The 17,452-nt window shown below is 36.8% G+C and overlaps 1 protein-coding gene across 1 annotated transcript in view; it reads left to right on the top strand.

Moving 5' to 3' along the window:
- The window catches only part of Malrd1 (MAM and LDL receptor class A domain containing 1), a 686,047-nt gene that overhangs the window by 534,035 nt on the left and 134,560 nt on the right, over positions 1-17,452 (top strand). Inside the window, exon 33 of the mRNA XM_047521295.1 lies at positions 1,857-2,058. Within this exon, the coding sequence (XP_047377251.1) occupies positions 1,857-2,058 (202 nt within the window). The remainder of the gene's footprint in view (positions 1-1,856; positions 2,059-17,452) is intronic.

Raw genomic sequence — 17,452 nt, 5'->3', positions numbered from 1 at the left:
AATAACTACTCTTTCTAGATGTTCAATTTGATTATTATAGAGTGTTAAAGTCTCATGTTTCAGGCTTCTAAACTTTGGGCAAGTTTTTCAATTTTTTACTTAGTTTTTGAAAATCTTGATTTATTTTGATTTTGTTTAACTTCCGTCAACAATTGGATTTATGTCTTGATCTTAGATTTTTATACTGATCGCCATTAGCAACATGCTTAATTTCTGGGAAGTTTTTCTGGGGATATTTGATAATTCTTGGCACTATTTCTGGAATGTCAATTTAATTTCATTGCATGTAATAAAATGAGTGGTATTATTTTGGATAAATTTTAGAAGATATACTACCTATATACAAATTTTGACACTAAGAAAAAAGGGAAAAAGTATGTTTTGTGAAAAAGTTTTTCAGTGGGTAAGAAGGTTATTGGAAAAAAACAGTATAGCAATAGAAGAAAATTGCTATTTACATGTTTTCTTTTCTCTGGTTCTTATTTTTCCCATGAAAGAAAGGGTTATGTAAATGATTGTTGAAGTACATTACAAACCATATATAGACAAAATAATTCAATATTTTACATATATATATATTTTATATATATATATGTAAATATTATGTATATATATATAAATATTATATATATATATATTATATATATATATATATATAGTCTTAGCAACCAACTTAGGAAATAACTGAAATTTCAGTACAGGAGAATATAGAAAATATCTTGGACTAAGGTCGTTGCTCAGTCATAGAGTGTAGCATGCATGAGACTGTGCCTTCAATCCCTAGCACTGCAAAAAGAAAATGTATGTATATATACAGATATATGCAGATATATAGATATACATATATGTGTATATGTATGTCCCTATATATGTATATTTGCAGATACCTATACATACATATATATGTATTGAAAAGATACATACACATTTTATATATATATACATATGTATATTTACACACACATATAATATGTGTATCTTTCAATCTTACCTTTTTCTTATTGTTTACAGAATTTGTTAAAGAATGTTAGAGTGGTATTTTTTGTTTGATTTATTCTGAATTATTTTCATTGTTAGAAATTACTAGAACTTAATACGGTTGTTGGTTTCAAAGCTAATTCTATTTATATTTCACTTTTTTATGTGTTGCATTTATTGATCCTTTAATTTTATTGTGGAATATTGATGTTAGTTAGTCCAGGAAGATTTTTCTACCTGTTAAATATTAAATATTTTCTACATATTACTTTGATTTCTGAAATGACTTGTATGATCTCATATGCATTTATAGTGAGGGTCCTCTTTTTCTAAAGTCTAACATAGATGAAATCCCTTAGCAATGACACATTCTAGTTCTATATCTCTACTAACTTTTTGGATTCTTAAGATGGTCTTGGTTTTGACCATGTCTAAAATGGTATATGGAAATTGGTATGACAGAATCAAATATAATATAATATACATTGCTCACTATATAACCCACAGTTTCTATAGATAGAAAAAACTGTATTCAAGTCGGGCACACATGCAATCTCAGTGGCTCAGGAGGCTGAGGTAGGAGGATCACAGTTCAAAGCCAGCCTCAGCAAAAGTGAGGCACCAAGCAACTCAGTGAGACCCTATCTCTAAATAAAATACAAAATAGGACTGGGGATGTGGCTCAGTGGTTGAGTGCCCCTGAGTTCAATGCTCGGTACCCCCCTAATAAAAGAAAAGAAAATACTGTAATCAATGAATTAAGCTTTCACACTGATAGTCGTCATTCTTTCATTTATCAATAGCTGGATGCCCAGCTATCTCTAACAACCAATTATGAAGAGTTGTGGGTTTTATTCTGATTGTTATTATGTTTTTAGGTATATATCATTGAGGAATCAGGACTAAACATCCTTGTATGGTCAGTGATTGGAAATAAAAGAACTGGATGGACATACGCGCATGTACCTCTCTCCAGTAACAGTCCATTTAAGGTGGCATTTGAAGCTGATTTGGATGGAAATGAGAATATCTTTATTGCCCTTGATGACATCTCCTTCACCCCACAGTGTGCGTCTGGAGGTAAGTGATTCCTTCAGAAAGTAGAGTTATTTGTTAATTCAGAGGAATTTATTTCCAAGTCATCCTACTCGTACATTAAAGATGTAGATGTAGTTAAGAGTTAAAGACTTTGTTCTAATCAACTTTGCCATAAATTTTTCAAAGTAATTATAACACTCACACTTGATGTGAATAGCAACACTAACATCAACCTCAGTATAAACTGATTCTTCCCCCATATGTTATAGAACAGAGTTTACTGTAAAGATGATTCAAAAAAATAAAACACCACCCGCACCAAGACTTTTGGCATGAAATCATACACACCTTCTCTTTGCCACTTTATATCATAGATGTACCTCTTCCAAGCCTCCTCCTCTCATTCTAAATACAGCATCTCAGGGCAGTTTCTATAGCAAGGCTGCATTGGTGAGTCAGCCAGATATTTTTAGAAAATCTTAAATCACACCAGTGGTTCTCAAAGTGGGGTACACAAATCCCCCATAATAATGTGCCAGAGAGTATGAAATATCACCAAAGAAACAACTTCATTGGGTTTACTTGAAGATTTGGGGAGAACACTTAATGTGTTATCTGACATGTGAAGTATACTCACACGAGTTATAGAGTGGAATGCCAAAGGTAGATGAAACAACTTGAAAGAAATATTGGGCAGCTTCTCCAGGTTCTCGGAACGGAACTGGCCCGCTAGTGAGAGCCTGTCTGAACAGAGCACGCTCCGAGTCCCGGAGCCCCTGCAGTGCAGTGTACTCCTGCAAAGAACCAGCGGAGAGCCTCGATCTGCAGTCAGCCTCAGGGATAAGGTCAGGGCAGCAGGAGACCTCTTCAGGCGGCACTGCCCACTCCGGCTGCGGGCTCTCTTCACGGGGCGATCCAAGATGGCGGCCTAGAGGGAGACTGCACCCCCGGTCGCTCCAGAACCCAGGAGTTAAGAAGGGGAGGCATTGAGAGACTCGGACTGAAGTGGAGCCACGGGTGAGTCTGCCCACTGGGTAAAGCTCGGCCCGGGTGGCAGGCCCAGATAGAGGTGGCTTATCGGAGCCGGGCAGGGCAGCTAGAGTCATCCACAGGCAGTCCAGCGCACTCCGGCGGTGGGCCCCGCCCACACAGCCAGCTTCTCCAGGTTCTCGGAACGGAACTGGCCCGCTAGTGAGAGCCTGTCTGAACAGAGCACGCTCCGAGTCCCGGAGCCCCTGCAGTGCAGTGTACTCCTGCAAAGAACCAGCGGAGAGCCTCGATCTGCAATCAGCCTCAGGGATAAGGACAGGGCAGCCGGAGACCTCTTCAGGCGGCTCTGCCCACTCCGGCTGCGGGCTCTCTTCACGGGGCGATCCAAGATGGCGGCCTAGAGGGAGACTGCACCCCCGGTCGCTCCAGAACCCAGGAGTTAAGAAGGGGAGGCATTGAGAGACTCGGACTGAAGTGGAGCCACGGGTGAGTCTGCCCACTGGGTAAAGCTCAGCCCGGGTGGCAGGCCCAGATAGAGGTGGCTTAGCAGAGCCGGGCAGGGCAGCTTGAGTCTTCCCAAGGTAGTCTTCCACACTCCGGCAGTGGGCTCTTCCCACACGGCCAGCTGCACGGTGCAGGCCCACAGTGAGAGCATTTCCGCACAGAGCCAGTTCCAAAACGTGGAACCAGTAGGGGGCTAGGGGCAGTATTCTTCGAATGAGCTGCTTTATCAGATTCCTCCAAGACATCAGGCTACTGAAGGCTGGGAGGTGATACACTGGAAATCTACTGGGACACTATAAGCCAATAGTGGAAAACTGCAATATCTCAGGGTCCCACTGACAACTGACCATTATGAGAAAACAAGGGAAGAAAATGTCCCAAACAAACCTAGATACTACATCAATAAAACCCAATGACAGCAGAGCAGAAGAAATGTCAGAAAGGGAGTTCAGAATGTACGTAATTAAAACGATCAGGGAAGCTAATGAGGAGATGAAAGAGCAAATGCAGGCATTGAAGGAGGAGATGAAAGAGCAAATGCAGGCATTAAATGATCGCACCAATCAACAGTTAAAAGACCAAATACGGGAAGCAAGAGATCATTTCAATAAAGAGTTAGAGATACTGAAAAAAAACCAAACTGAAATCCTTGAAATGAAGGAAACAATAAACCAAGTTAAAAACTCCATAGAAAGCATAACCAATAGGATAGAACACCTGGAAGACAGAACCTCAGACATTGAAGACAAAATATTTAACCTTGAAAACAAAGTGGAACAAACAGAGAAGATGGTAAGAAATCATGAACAGAATCTCCAAGAACTATGGGATATCATGAAAAGGCCAAATTTGAGAATTATTGGGATTGAGGAAGGCTTAGAGAAACAAACCAAAGGAATGAACAATCTATTCAATGAAATAATAACAGAAAATTTCCCAAATCTGAAGAACGAAATGGAAAACCAAGTACAAGAGGCTTATAGAACTCCAAACATACAAAATTACAACAGACCCACACCAAGGCACATTATTATGAAAATACCTAACATACAAAATAAAGACAGAATTTTAAAGGCCGCGAGAGAAAAGAATCAAATTACATTCAGAGGGAAACCAATAAGAATATCAGCAGATTTTTCAATCCAGACCCTAAAAGCTAGAAGGGCCTGGAACAACATATACCAAGCCCTGAAAGAAAATGGATGCCAACCAAGAATCTTATACCCAGCAAAACTTACCTTCAAATTTGACGATGAAATAAGATCCTTCCATGATAAACAAAAGCTAAAGGAATTTACAAAAAGAAAGCCAACATTACAGAACATTCTCAGCAAAATATTCCATGAGGAAGAGATGAAAAACAACGATGCAAATCAGCAACAGGAGGCGCTAGCCTAAAGGAATAGCCAAATAAAGGAGAAACCAAATCATGTCAAAAACAAATATGAGTCAATTGACTGGGAATACAAATCATATCACAATAATAACCCTGAATGTTAATGGCCTGAATTCATCAATCAAAAGACACAGACTGGCAGATTGGATTAAAAAGAAAAATCCAACAATATGCTGCCTGCAAGAGACACATCTCATAGAAAGAGACACCCATAGACTAAAGGTGAAAGGATGGGGAAAAACATACCATGCACACGGACACAGCAAAAAAGCTGGAGTATCCATCCTCATCTCAGATAATGTGGACTTCAAACCAAAACTAGTCAGAAGGGATAAAGAAGGACATTACATGCTGCTTAAGGGAAACATAATTCAGCAAGACATAACAATCATAAATATCTATGCCCCGAACATTGGCTCATCCACGTACGTCAAACAAATCCTTCTCAATTCCAGAAATCAAATAGACCACAACACAATAATACTAGGCGATTTTAACACACCTCTCTCACCACTGGATAGATCGTCCAAACAAAAATTGAATAAAGAAACTATAGATCTCAACAACACAATCAGCAATTTAGACTTAACGGACATATATAGAATATACCATCCAATAAAGAATGAATACACTTTCTTCTCAGCAGCACATGGATCCTTCTCTAAAATAGACCATATTTTATGCCACAAAGCTACTGTTAGTAAATACAAGAAGATAGAGATACTACCTTGTACTCTATCAGATCATAATGGATTGAAATTAGAAATAAATGACAGAATAAAAAACAGAAACTTCTCCAATACCTGGAGACTAAATAATACACTATTATATGATGAATGGATAACAGAAGACATCAGGAGGGAAATAAAAAAATTCTTAGAAGTAAACGAGAACAAAGACACATCATATCAAAATCTCTGGGACACTATGAAAGCAGTACTTAGAGGAAGATTTATTTCATGGGGTGCATTCAAAAAAAGAAGTAGAAATCAACAAATAAACGAGTTAACACTACAGCTCAAAGCACTAGAAAAAGAAGAGCAGACCAATACCAAAAGTAGTAGAAGACAGGAAATAGTTAAAATCAGAGCCGAAATCAACGAAATCGAAACAAAAGAAACAATCGGAAAAATTAATAAAATAAATAGTTGGTTCTTTGAAAAAATAAATAAAATTGATAAACCCTTAGCCACACTAACAAAGAGAAAGAGGGAGAAAACTCAAATTACTAAAATTCGGAATGAACAAGGAAACATCACAACAGGCACGAGTGAAATACAAAACATAATTAGAAGCTATTTCGAAAATCTATACTCCAACAAAACAGAAAACCTTGAAGACATCAACAAATTTCTAGAGACATATGAACTACCTAAACTGAACGAGGAGGACATACACAACTTAAATAAACCAATTTCAAGTAATGAAATAGAAGAGGTCATCAAAAGCCTACCAACAAAGAAAAGTCCAGGACCAGATGGGTTCTCAGCCGAGTTCTATAAAACCTTTAAAGAAGAGCTCATTCCAATACTCCTCAAACTATTCCATGAAATAGAAGAGGAGGGAACCCTACCAAACTCGTTCTATGAAGCCAATATCACCCTGATACCTAAACCAGACAGAGACACATCAAGGAAAGAAAATTTCAGACCAATATCCTTAATGAACATCGATGCAAAAATTCTCAACAAAATTTTAGCAAATCGCATACAAATATATATTAAAAAGATAGTGCACCACGATCAAGTGGGTTTTATCCCAGGGATGCAAGGTTGGTTCAACATTCGGAAATCAATAAATGTCATTCACCATATCAACAGACTTAAAGTTAAGAATCACATGATTATTTCAATAGATGCAGAAAAAGCATTTGATAAAATACAGCATCCCTTCATGCTCAAAACACTAGAAAAAATTGGGGTAATGGGAACATTCCTAAACATTATAAAGGCCATCTACGCTAAGCCCATGTCTAATATCATTCTAAATGGTGAAAAACTGAAAGCGTTCCCCCTAAAAACTGGAACAAGGCCGGGATGCCCTCTTTCACCGCTTCTATTCAACATCGTCCTTGAGACTCTAGCCAGAGCAATGAGACAAACCAAAGAAATTAAAGGGATACGAATAGGAAAAGAAGAACTCAAACTATCCCTGTTCGCTGATGACATGATTATATATTTAGAGGAACCTGGAAATTCCACCAGAAAACTTTTAGAACTCATAAGTGAATTCAGTAAAGTAGCAGGTTACAAGATCAATGCTCATAAATCCAATGCATTTTTATACATAAGTGATGAATCTTCAGAAAGAGAAATTAGGAAAACTACTCCATTCACAATAGCATCGAAAAAAATAAAATACTTGGGAATCAATCTCACAAAAGAGGTGAAAGACCTCTACAATGAGAACTACAGAACACTAAAGAAAGAAATTCAAGAAAACCTTAGAAGATGGAAAGATCTCCCATGTTCCTGGATAGGCAGAATTAATATCGTCAAAATGGCTATACTACCTAAAGTTCTATACAGATTCAATGCAATTCCAATTAAAATCCCAATGATGTACCTCGCAGAAATAGAGCAAGCAATTATGAAATTCATCTGGAAGAATAAAAAACCTAGAATAGCTAAAGCAATCCTCAGTAGCAAGAGCGAAGCAGGGGGTATTGCAATACCAGATCTTCAACTCTACTACAAAGCAATAGTAACAAAAACGGCATGGTATTGGTACCAAAATAGACAGGTAGATCAATGGTACAGAATAGAGGACATGGACACAAACCCAAATAAATACAATTTTCTCATACTAGACAAAGGTTCCAACAATATGCAATGGAGAAAAGATAGCCTCTTCAACAAATGGTGCTGGGAAAACTGGAAAACTATATGCAATAGAATGAAACTAAACCCCTATCTCTCACCCTACACAAAACTCAACTCAAAATGGATCAAGGACCTCGGAATCAGACCAGAGACCCTGCATCTTATAGAAGAAAAAGTAGGTCCAAATCTTCAACTTGTTGGCTCAGGATCAGATTTCCTTAACAGGACTCCCATAGCACAAGAAATAAAAGCAAGAATAAACAACTGGGATAGATTCAAACTAAAAAGCTTTCTCTCAGCAAAGGAAACTATCAGAAATGTGAAGAGAGAGCCTACAGAGTGGGAGAATATCTTTGCCAACCATACCTCAGATAGAGCGCTAATTTCCAGAATCTATAAAGAACTCAAAAAACTCTACACGAAGAATACAAATAATCCAATCAACAAATGGGCTAAGGAAATGAACAGACACTTCACAGAAGAAGATGTACAAGTAATCAACAGATATATGAAAAAATGTTCAACATCCCTAGTAATAAGGGAAATGCAAATCAAAACCACCCTAAGATTTCATCTCACCCCAATTAGAATGGCGATTATCAAGAATACAAGCAACAATAGGTGTTGGCGAGGATGTGGTGAAAAAGGAACACTCATACATTGCTGGTGGGGTTGCAAATTAGTGCAACCACTCTGGAAAGCAGTGTGGAGATTCCTCAGAAAGCTTGGAATGGAAACACCATTTGACCCAGCTATCCCACTCCTTGGCCTATACCCAAAGGACTTAAAATCAGCATACTACAGAGATACAGCCACATCAATGTTCATTGCTGCTCAATTCACCATAGCCAGATTGTGGAACCAACCTAGATGCCCTTCAGTTGATGAATGGATAAAGAAACTGTGGCATATTTATACAATGGAATATTACTCCGCAATGAAGAATGATAAAATTATGGCATTTGTAGGCAAATGGTCGAAATTGGAGAATATCATGCTAAGTGAGATAAGCCAATCTCAAAAAACTAAAGGACAAATGATCTCGCTGATAAGCGGATGAGGACATATAATGGGGGGTGGGAGGGGCTAGCATTAGGTTTAGGGTTAGGTTTAGAGTTAGGCTAAGGAGAGCAGTAAGAATGAAGGAAAGAAGGACTGTGTAGAGGGAAAAGAGGGGTGGGAGGGTTGGGAGGGGTGGGAGGGGTGGGGGGGGAGGGGAAAAATATAATAAACATCATTACCCTATGTAAACGTAAAAAAAATAAATAAAAAAAAAAAATGAATCACAAAAAAAAAAAAAAAAAAAAAAAAAAAGAAATATTGGTCCTGTAGCACTAGCACGGATACCCTCATCCCTGATTTGTGATAGTATCATGGAAAATTCTGAGAGTGTTAAATAGATAATTCATACTTTGAAAAATTATGTCATAGATTAGGCAGAATTAATAATATCTTGATGGATATGAAAGGTATAACCAGTGTAAGACATAAACAATACAAGCACATATTGACAAGTGTAGAAAAATAATAAAGAATATATGAAACCAATTTTAATAAGCCATCTTTAAAAATGATACCAATCTCTGAAACCTGAAAGAGCATACAAAATATAATAATATATATCACTGAGAAATGGAATTGTGAATGATATTTATTTTCTTGTTTTTATTTTATTTTTAAATGTCTGTTTGGAATTGTATTTTTTAATTGCGTAAAATAATAGTATTATTTTATAAAATGAGGTCATAAGGTAATGGTAAGTATAATTAAAAGTTACATGTTTTGGACAATCATTGTTTTACTTATTTTTATTATTAATTATTTTTTTGTGTTTCTTGGTATCTAGCCTAGGGTGTGCTATTTATTATGGTTTAGATATTAGATATCCCCTGAAAACTAAGGTGTGAGACAAATACAAGAACATTCAGAGGTGAAATGATCGTGTTATGAGAACCTTAGCTCAATCAGTGAATTAATCCCCGCAGATGGGGATTAACTGAGTGGTAACTGAAGGTGGATAGGGAGATGTGTTCCTAGGGGCATGCGTTTGGGGTATATATTTTGTTATCTGGCTAATGGATTCTCTCTCTGCTTCCTGGTAATATCCTGAGCTGCTTCCCTCCACCACAATCTCCACCAAGATGTTCAGCCTCATCATGAACCCCAAGGAATAGAGTCAGTTATCTATAGACTGAGACCTCTGAAATAGTGAGCCCCCAAATAAACTTTTCCTCCTCTAATTGTTCTTGTCAGGTCTTTTGGTCATAGCAATAAAAAAAAAAAAAACTGACTAAAACACTAGGCAAGCACTCTATCACTGAGCTGCATCCCTAGACCACAATCATTGTCTTAATTTTTCCCTAAATGAAATTATTAGAATTAATATGGGAAGCCAATGCATTGATGGTTTTAGTTTGAATCCTGTATTTTTCAAAGAGTTATTCCAATTAATAATTACCCTTCTTTCTGAAGCTCTGAAAAGTGTGAAAACGGATTACACTTAAGCCCTTTTTACTTGCCAGGGTTAACAGCAGGCAAATTAAACCTTATGGAAGATTTATTCTTAGAGTAGTTCAGGCATTTGATTATTCTATCATGTAGTGGGACAAAAGTCCTTGTACTATGTGAGCATGAGTCTTCTAGCATTAATTTTACCTTTCCAGAAAACAGTCAACAAACTCATACGGAACTTTTGAAGACTTTCAAGAAAGCAGAAATAAAGCAGTTATATATGCCTCAAAAACATTGGTTAAACTGACCTTGAAAGTGTTAGTACAATGTCATGTTCTAGTAATTCCAGATAAATAAAGCATTATTTTGCAAAAAATATAAAATAGATAAAATTTTAATAAACTCTGAAATTTCTATTTTATTAATTGAAACTTCCCAAAATGGGATACAGTTTTCCACTGAAATATAGTTGAAAAATTTAAACACTCTGATAATAAGAACCTGTCAAAATGAATGCTTACTGAACAAAGCAAAAGAAGAAAGTATAAATAGATTTTTTTCTAGTATTCATTTATGTGTACATGGAAATTTCTATACCATCAAAACTACTTTCTTTGACCATCTTTCCTTAGTTAACTCAGCCTTGATTTTCTTCAGATCTTATAACATCCAGGTACATAAGTTTAACAGAGCAGCATTTTTCTCATGCTCAGATTAACATTCTAAGATTAAAAATGGCTAACTTTCAACTTCATACTAGGCTCTTGTTTTCATCACTATAAACACACACACACACACACACACACACACACAGAAGGAGCATTTATCACTCAAGTTACCTGCAGTCTTTCCCATTTTGAACATTGCTGTACAAATAGCAGCCCCCACACACCACATTATCCCTTCTCTTTCTTCCTTTAATCACTTTAGGTTTCCCTGGGCAACATTTTGTAAATGAGACAGACTCCATGCAGTAAACCATCTCCAGTAATTCTGAGTCAGCAGAAGAATGCATTTATTTTCACAGAGTCTGCTTTCTGTATGTAAGTTTCCAAGGATAGAAGGTATTTTTTTTTCTGTCATTTAAAATAAGGAATATTACATTTGTCCCCAGGATGAAGAAACATTTCACAAGGCTGGGGGGATATTGAAACTTTTAAAACTATGTAGGAAGTTTTAAAGTATCCAAAGCAGCAATGGGTTCTGAAATACTTAAGACACATTTGTCCACTTCTGACTAATAAGGAGGAGAATACCAAAAGACATAAGGAGGTGTGAACCACAGGTAGGAATCAGATTATTTCCACATAGAAGTGTGCTCTTCTGCTATGTTGAATGACGTGTTCCCTCAAATCCTTATCTGTATTTGTCAGCTTTCTGTCACTGTGACTAAAATGCTGACACAAATGACTTAAAAGAGGAAAGATGTATTTTGGCTCATGGTTTCAGAGGTTTCAGTCCTTGGTTGGCTGGCTCCTTGCTTTGGGTCTTAGGTGAGGCAGAACATCATGGTGGAATGATGTAGAAGAGCAAACCACTCAGCCAATGGCAGCCAGGGAACAAATAAAGAGGGAGAGAAAGGGAGCAGGGAAAAAAATGTCCCTCTATAGTAGCCCCAAGTGACCTACTTCTTCCAACTGTGCTCCATCTCCTAAAGTTTCCACCACTGCACATTGATGTCATCAAATTATTCAAATTATTAATCCATCAATGAATTAGTCCATTGATGAAGTCAGAGCCCTCATAATACATTTACTTCCCAAGATTCCCACCTCTGAACATTGCTGCATTGGGGAACAAGCAACATGTGAGATTTGGAGAATATTCCAGATCTAAATCATAACAATGGCCTTTCCAGAACCTCAGAATGTGACTCAAATAGGAAATAAAGGGTTTTGTCTGTTTATTTTTAATTTTTTTGTGGTCATGGAATTTGAACCCAGGGATCAAACTATACCAGGAACCTACATATCCATCTCTTTTTATTATTTTTATTTTAAGACATTCTCACTAAGTTGCTCAGATTGGCCTGGAACTCATGATCTTCCTGCCTCAGCCTCCTGAGTCACTGAGATTACAGGTGTGCATCACCGTGCCCAGCTAGAAATGATGTTTCTACAGATGTACTTAACATTCAAGTTTAGAGGAGGTCATATTTGAGTGGAGTGGATCCTTTATTCAGTATGACTAATGTCCTTATTAGAAGAGAAGTGATACAGACAAATACACAGAGAACCCCACGTGATAAAGGATACAGAAATTAACATAATACATCTACAAGCCATGGATGCTCAGCAAAACAAGAAGCTAGAAAAAGGAATGGGCCAACTTCTCCCATGGGCCTTCAGAGAGACAGCATGGTCTTGAAAAGGACTTGAATTCAAACTTCTGCCTACTACACCTATTGTAGAATAAGCATCTATTGTTTTAAGTCATCCGGTTGTAGTGCTTTGCTACAGCAACCCCAGGAAACTAATATAACTAGTAATATTGAGGTCTACCTTTTTTATTTATTATTTTTTAGTTGTAGATGAACACATTATCTTTACTTTTTTATGTAGTGCTAAGGATTGAATCCAGTGCCTCACACATGTGAGGCAAGTGCTTCTACCACTGAGCTATAACCCCTTTTAACAAAGAACTGTGTACAAATCTTCCTTACCTTCTGTGCATTTGACCCAATTTTTCTCATTCATGAACTGATTATTATCAGGATTTAGTAATATGCCTTTCCTCATCAAGTTGCATTAACTATTTGCAGTGTTTCATATGAAGAAACACTTTTGAAAAACCTAAAAATAATTCTTACATGATCTAACACATCTAGTCTTCCACAGATTAACAACCTTATTGAAATATACTGAATATGATGCTCCCTTACATAAACATAGTAAATGTCAAGATATGCCGCTATGTTTTTAAAAACTGAGAAAATACCAGTTTGGAAGATTAACATTATGGTCAATTTTTCCCCTAGATTCTTTTTGTTGAATGGAAAGAAAATATATCTTCAGAGAGTGAATACAGATTCAAAAGAAAAGATGTATTATCCTTGGGCATCCTTTTTATCTTGACTTGGTAAATATAAATTGACAGTAAGTAGCAAGATGCCAACAGAATAAATAATGAAATTCATAGGAATTCAAGGGGAATAGGAAGCTACAAATTTTTTTTTAATAATATCACTGATAAACAATAATAGTTCTCTTCACATTCTAGAATAGAGACTTCCATTCTTGCTTTATATCTTTAGACTTGAACAGAAAATCCAAGGAACAATTTCAGGTCAGGCATAACCTCTTGAATGCAAATTACTTAAAGGCAGAGACCTTTGCTTGTTTTGTTCAATGGTTTTATTATATATGTCTTCTTCTAGGCATATATAATAGTAGAAATTCAAAAAATATATTTTACAAGTAGACAAATAAATGTGTTGAATGAATTGATAAATAAGTGAATGTCATCATTAGTTGAATACACACAGTATCCTTGACACCCACCACACTGCCACCTCCGTCATTGTTCCCAGTCCCTTGTTTGGGGGAGAGTGAGAGAGGTAGAGTCAGTTTTGTGAATTTTCCAATACGCTCTGTGTGACTGTATTGAGTCATGAAAAGACAACACTGAATTTAAACTTTAGAGTCTAAATCATTTCTGTTCCACTAAATACTTGTACAATTTGGGGGACCTGGTTAAACTCCATAGATCATATTTTATTATCAGGGCAATAAAATAGATGGTCTCTTAATCCCGTTCTGATGCTGCCATTTTATAATATGGGACTGGATTTGTGGAAGAGGATTAGGAATATAAAAGGAAGGTGCAGAGAATAACAGGAAGGGACAGAGGAGGAGGAGAATTCAAAGGGGTCTAGGGACCAGGGAAAGCAGGTAAGATAGAAATGTCACTGCAGTTAGACACAGAAAAACTCTCACTACTTGGTTCATTTGTGAATTTCAGTCTGCCATTCGTTTGGTTAATATTTGTTGAGAAACTCCCGTGTGCTACCCTGGATTTGAATTGGCATTACAGATGTAAATGTAATAATGACCCCAGCTCTTCTGGATTTTGTAATCTGGGGAAATACTGGGATAACTATGTATATCTGGAAGTATAAAGCAAATTCAAAACTCTCTCAGGAATGAAATCTGTGATTCTAGAAGGAATTCCTTTGACCTAGAGGCAGCTTCATGTATACAAAGTAATTTCTTGGGCCATGAGTGAACTCTTCATGAGCAATGTTCAGTGGTGCTCAGCTGATAAACTAGCTCTGGTAGGAAAGAATCCCAGAGTTGCAGCATTTGCCTGTATCCTTGGTGTGAATATTCCCAGTGGGGTTGATTTCAGGTTTTCCAGTATGATTTCACTGAAGGTGGAATGAGAAGAAATGCCCATGATGGCTGATGAGCCAGTGCAAGAAGCCTGTGGCACACACAGGTCAGAGGAGGAGCTCAGGTTTCCTGTGTGCCCTCTCTCCCAGCTAGAGAGTGGACAGGAAGCTGAGGCTGCTTCAGAGGCTTAGAGTGAGCACACTGACCTCGCTTTATGAATTGAGAGCATTGCTAATGAAAGCTATTCCATAAGAAGGGTATTTGTACCCTTTGTTCTAATTAATAAAACCTCAAGAGTCTCTTGGTTATAAATAACCAACTTTTCAGTACCTCTCTTTTACTAAACACTCACTTTGAAACCAGTTATTTGGTTTCTGAATTCTCCATCTCTTCATTTTCAGTGCACTAGTATATAAGCTCAGTAGATTTGACCTTTTTTTTTTTTCTTTCCTCAGTTGTAGATCACTTTCCAAATTCTACTTTGTGACCTTATATTACTCAGTAGAATCTCTGGAATGGCTACCTAACTGATTTATCTAATTTTCTCATATATATAGCAAGTAAGTCTTCTAGTCCCGATTATATTGTAGGGGTAGACTTCTCAACTTTCTTACTTACCATGATAGCTGAAAGAATGTTTTATACAAGCAACAAAACCTGACTTGGACTAACTTAAACAAAAAGTAAATTTATTAAAAGGATATTGGATAGCTCCAAAATTCAAAAGTCTGAGAATCCAAGTCAGAAAAATGAACAGGAAGCAAGTGAGATTGATGCCATTAGAGGGTCAGATTGGCTGATGCCACTGCCTTTGAATATTTGTGACTGGAACTGGGCTGTCTCCTTCCTTACCATGAATGTGAGTAATTACTAACTGGCCCTCTGTCAGTCCACTGAAGTTGAAAGCGCTCGTTGAAGCATACCATGGACCAACCCTAAATCTGTGTCCACGTTTTACTCTTCGTTAGTTATTCCATTGTACCTAATTTCCATATCACGCTTCTCGGGCTGATGGCCATTTGTCTTCTCATTTTATCACCATCCAGCTTGTAAATTCTGCAACATTTAGACCGAATTATAATGTTGACCAGCAACAATAAAGATTCTATTTATACTCTAATGGCATATGGAAAGAGCGAGCTAATAAAAATTAAAGTACATAAATTCATACAAGTTATAAAGAAGAAAAATGCTTTGAGGTTCTCAGTTGCCTACTAAGTAAGTTTCTTATTCTTTAGCACAACCCCTAACATCTGTCTGTCTCTGTCTATACAAATGACCCCCTCAAAGATCACCCCTTCCTTTTCTCTAGTCTTTACCCCTTCCCTCTCATCTCCCTGACATAAGTCCTATTGCTTCTCTGTCTGGGAATGTCCTGCCCTTTATCTCTCCTCTATGTAAATCCTTCACCAATTTCAAGGACAGAGCAAAAGCTGTCTTCTTCAAGAATTTATCTTTAATCCTCCCCACAGGAAGCTGTTCTCCATTTCAGATGCTATTAGCCTTAAATTTGCAGTTCTCCTATAGTGTATGCTACAGTTTATTTTGTGATATCTGTGGTTTGTTTTCTGTCATTTTTAGTTCTGCTACAATGAAAAATCCCCATTGTCATTACCCTGTTTTGTTTTGTTCTTTTAGAATTTAACAAGAATGAATGATCTTTGACTTGAAGATTGGTTGGGAAAAATATAAACTTCGAGTCAGTAGGAAATAGATATTCATTGTGTACTGCATTGTATATGATAGCCATTGTTGATAAATTATTTAAAATATGGTTTTAATGCATGGCTCATTTTCATAATTTTGGTTCGTAAGATTTCATTTAAAAATGAGCGGTAATGAATGTATAAAACACTGGAAGAAAACCATTATCAGTCAATCCTAATTGACTTATTGAATTATGGAATATTATGAGGTTTAAAATCTATTATTGTGGGTCATGAAGCTCTTACTGTTTGTTGGAGGATGGAGTAATTCCTCCTTACTCCTAGAAGAATATTAGATTTGAAGGCAAAAACACAAGAGCCATAAAATGTCATTAAAAGCTAATACCATGCAGGCTCAAGGGAGCAGAACCTTGATTTTCTGCTTGGCAATACTTGGAGGAGTTTGCCTGTTAGACTAGGAGGTGGTTCTTTCTTGGTTTCCTGCTGATCATCAGCCTGGAAGGAATTTTGTTGAATTAGGGGAAAGAAATCCAAATGACAACCATGGAAAAATCTCTCCCAGCATGAACTATACCCCATTTGCCTGGGTGTGACAAGCATCTCCTACTGAACCTGAAGATAAAATACAAATCACTGTCTCAACTCTTTGTCTTAAAGGCAAATGCTTTTATGCAAACCAATGATATTGGCTACATACACATATATGTGCATAGTTTATATTTTTCATATAGTGTGTAAATGTATATGTAATATATGCAAACGTAATATAAGGCATATAGAAAATAAAGTATCAAATGGTAACTTAGGAATTTCTCTATGGAAAAATTATCAATTGCTAAATTCCTCTTCACTTTTAAAATTTATCATAACCCTTGCTGACTCTTATGTTCATGCAGAAATGCTCATCCATGTCCACGTGTTTTACCAGGCCAAGTGTGTTGGAGAGATCCAGGGAGCTTTTCTCAGCCAGAGTGGCTCTGGCCCTGTTTGGCTGTTTTGGGCTAATAGCATCGCTCTTATTAAGACCCCTCCCCCATTCCCTAAAACACATATGTTGTTGGCTGAAAAGTATCCAAACCTTATAAAAACAAACAAGTGTGTTTGTTGCCTAAGAAATAGCACAAGAACATGACACTGCTTCACTAAAATATTCATTTTTACAAAAATATTTTTTTTTCTTTCAAACAGAATAACAAATGACTTCAACAGAATGACTGATTTTTTTCTTGAATAACATGTTTTTGGAACATAAGATCATTTCACTGAGAAGAGACT

This window comes from Sciurus carolinensis, chromosome 12 (genome assembly GCF_902686445.1).
Source record: "Sciurus carolinensis chromosome 12, mSciCar1.2, whole genome shotgun sequence".
Lineage (NCBI taxonomy): Eukaryota > Metazoa > Chordata > Mammalia > Rodentia > Sciuridae > Sciurus > Sciurus carolinensis.
Note: the sequence above shows the minus strand (reverse complement) of the source record. Positions and strands in the feature narration are given on the sequence as shown.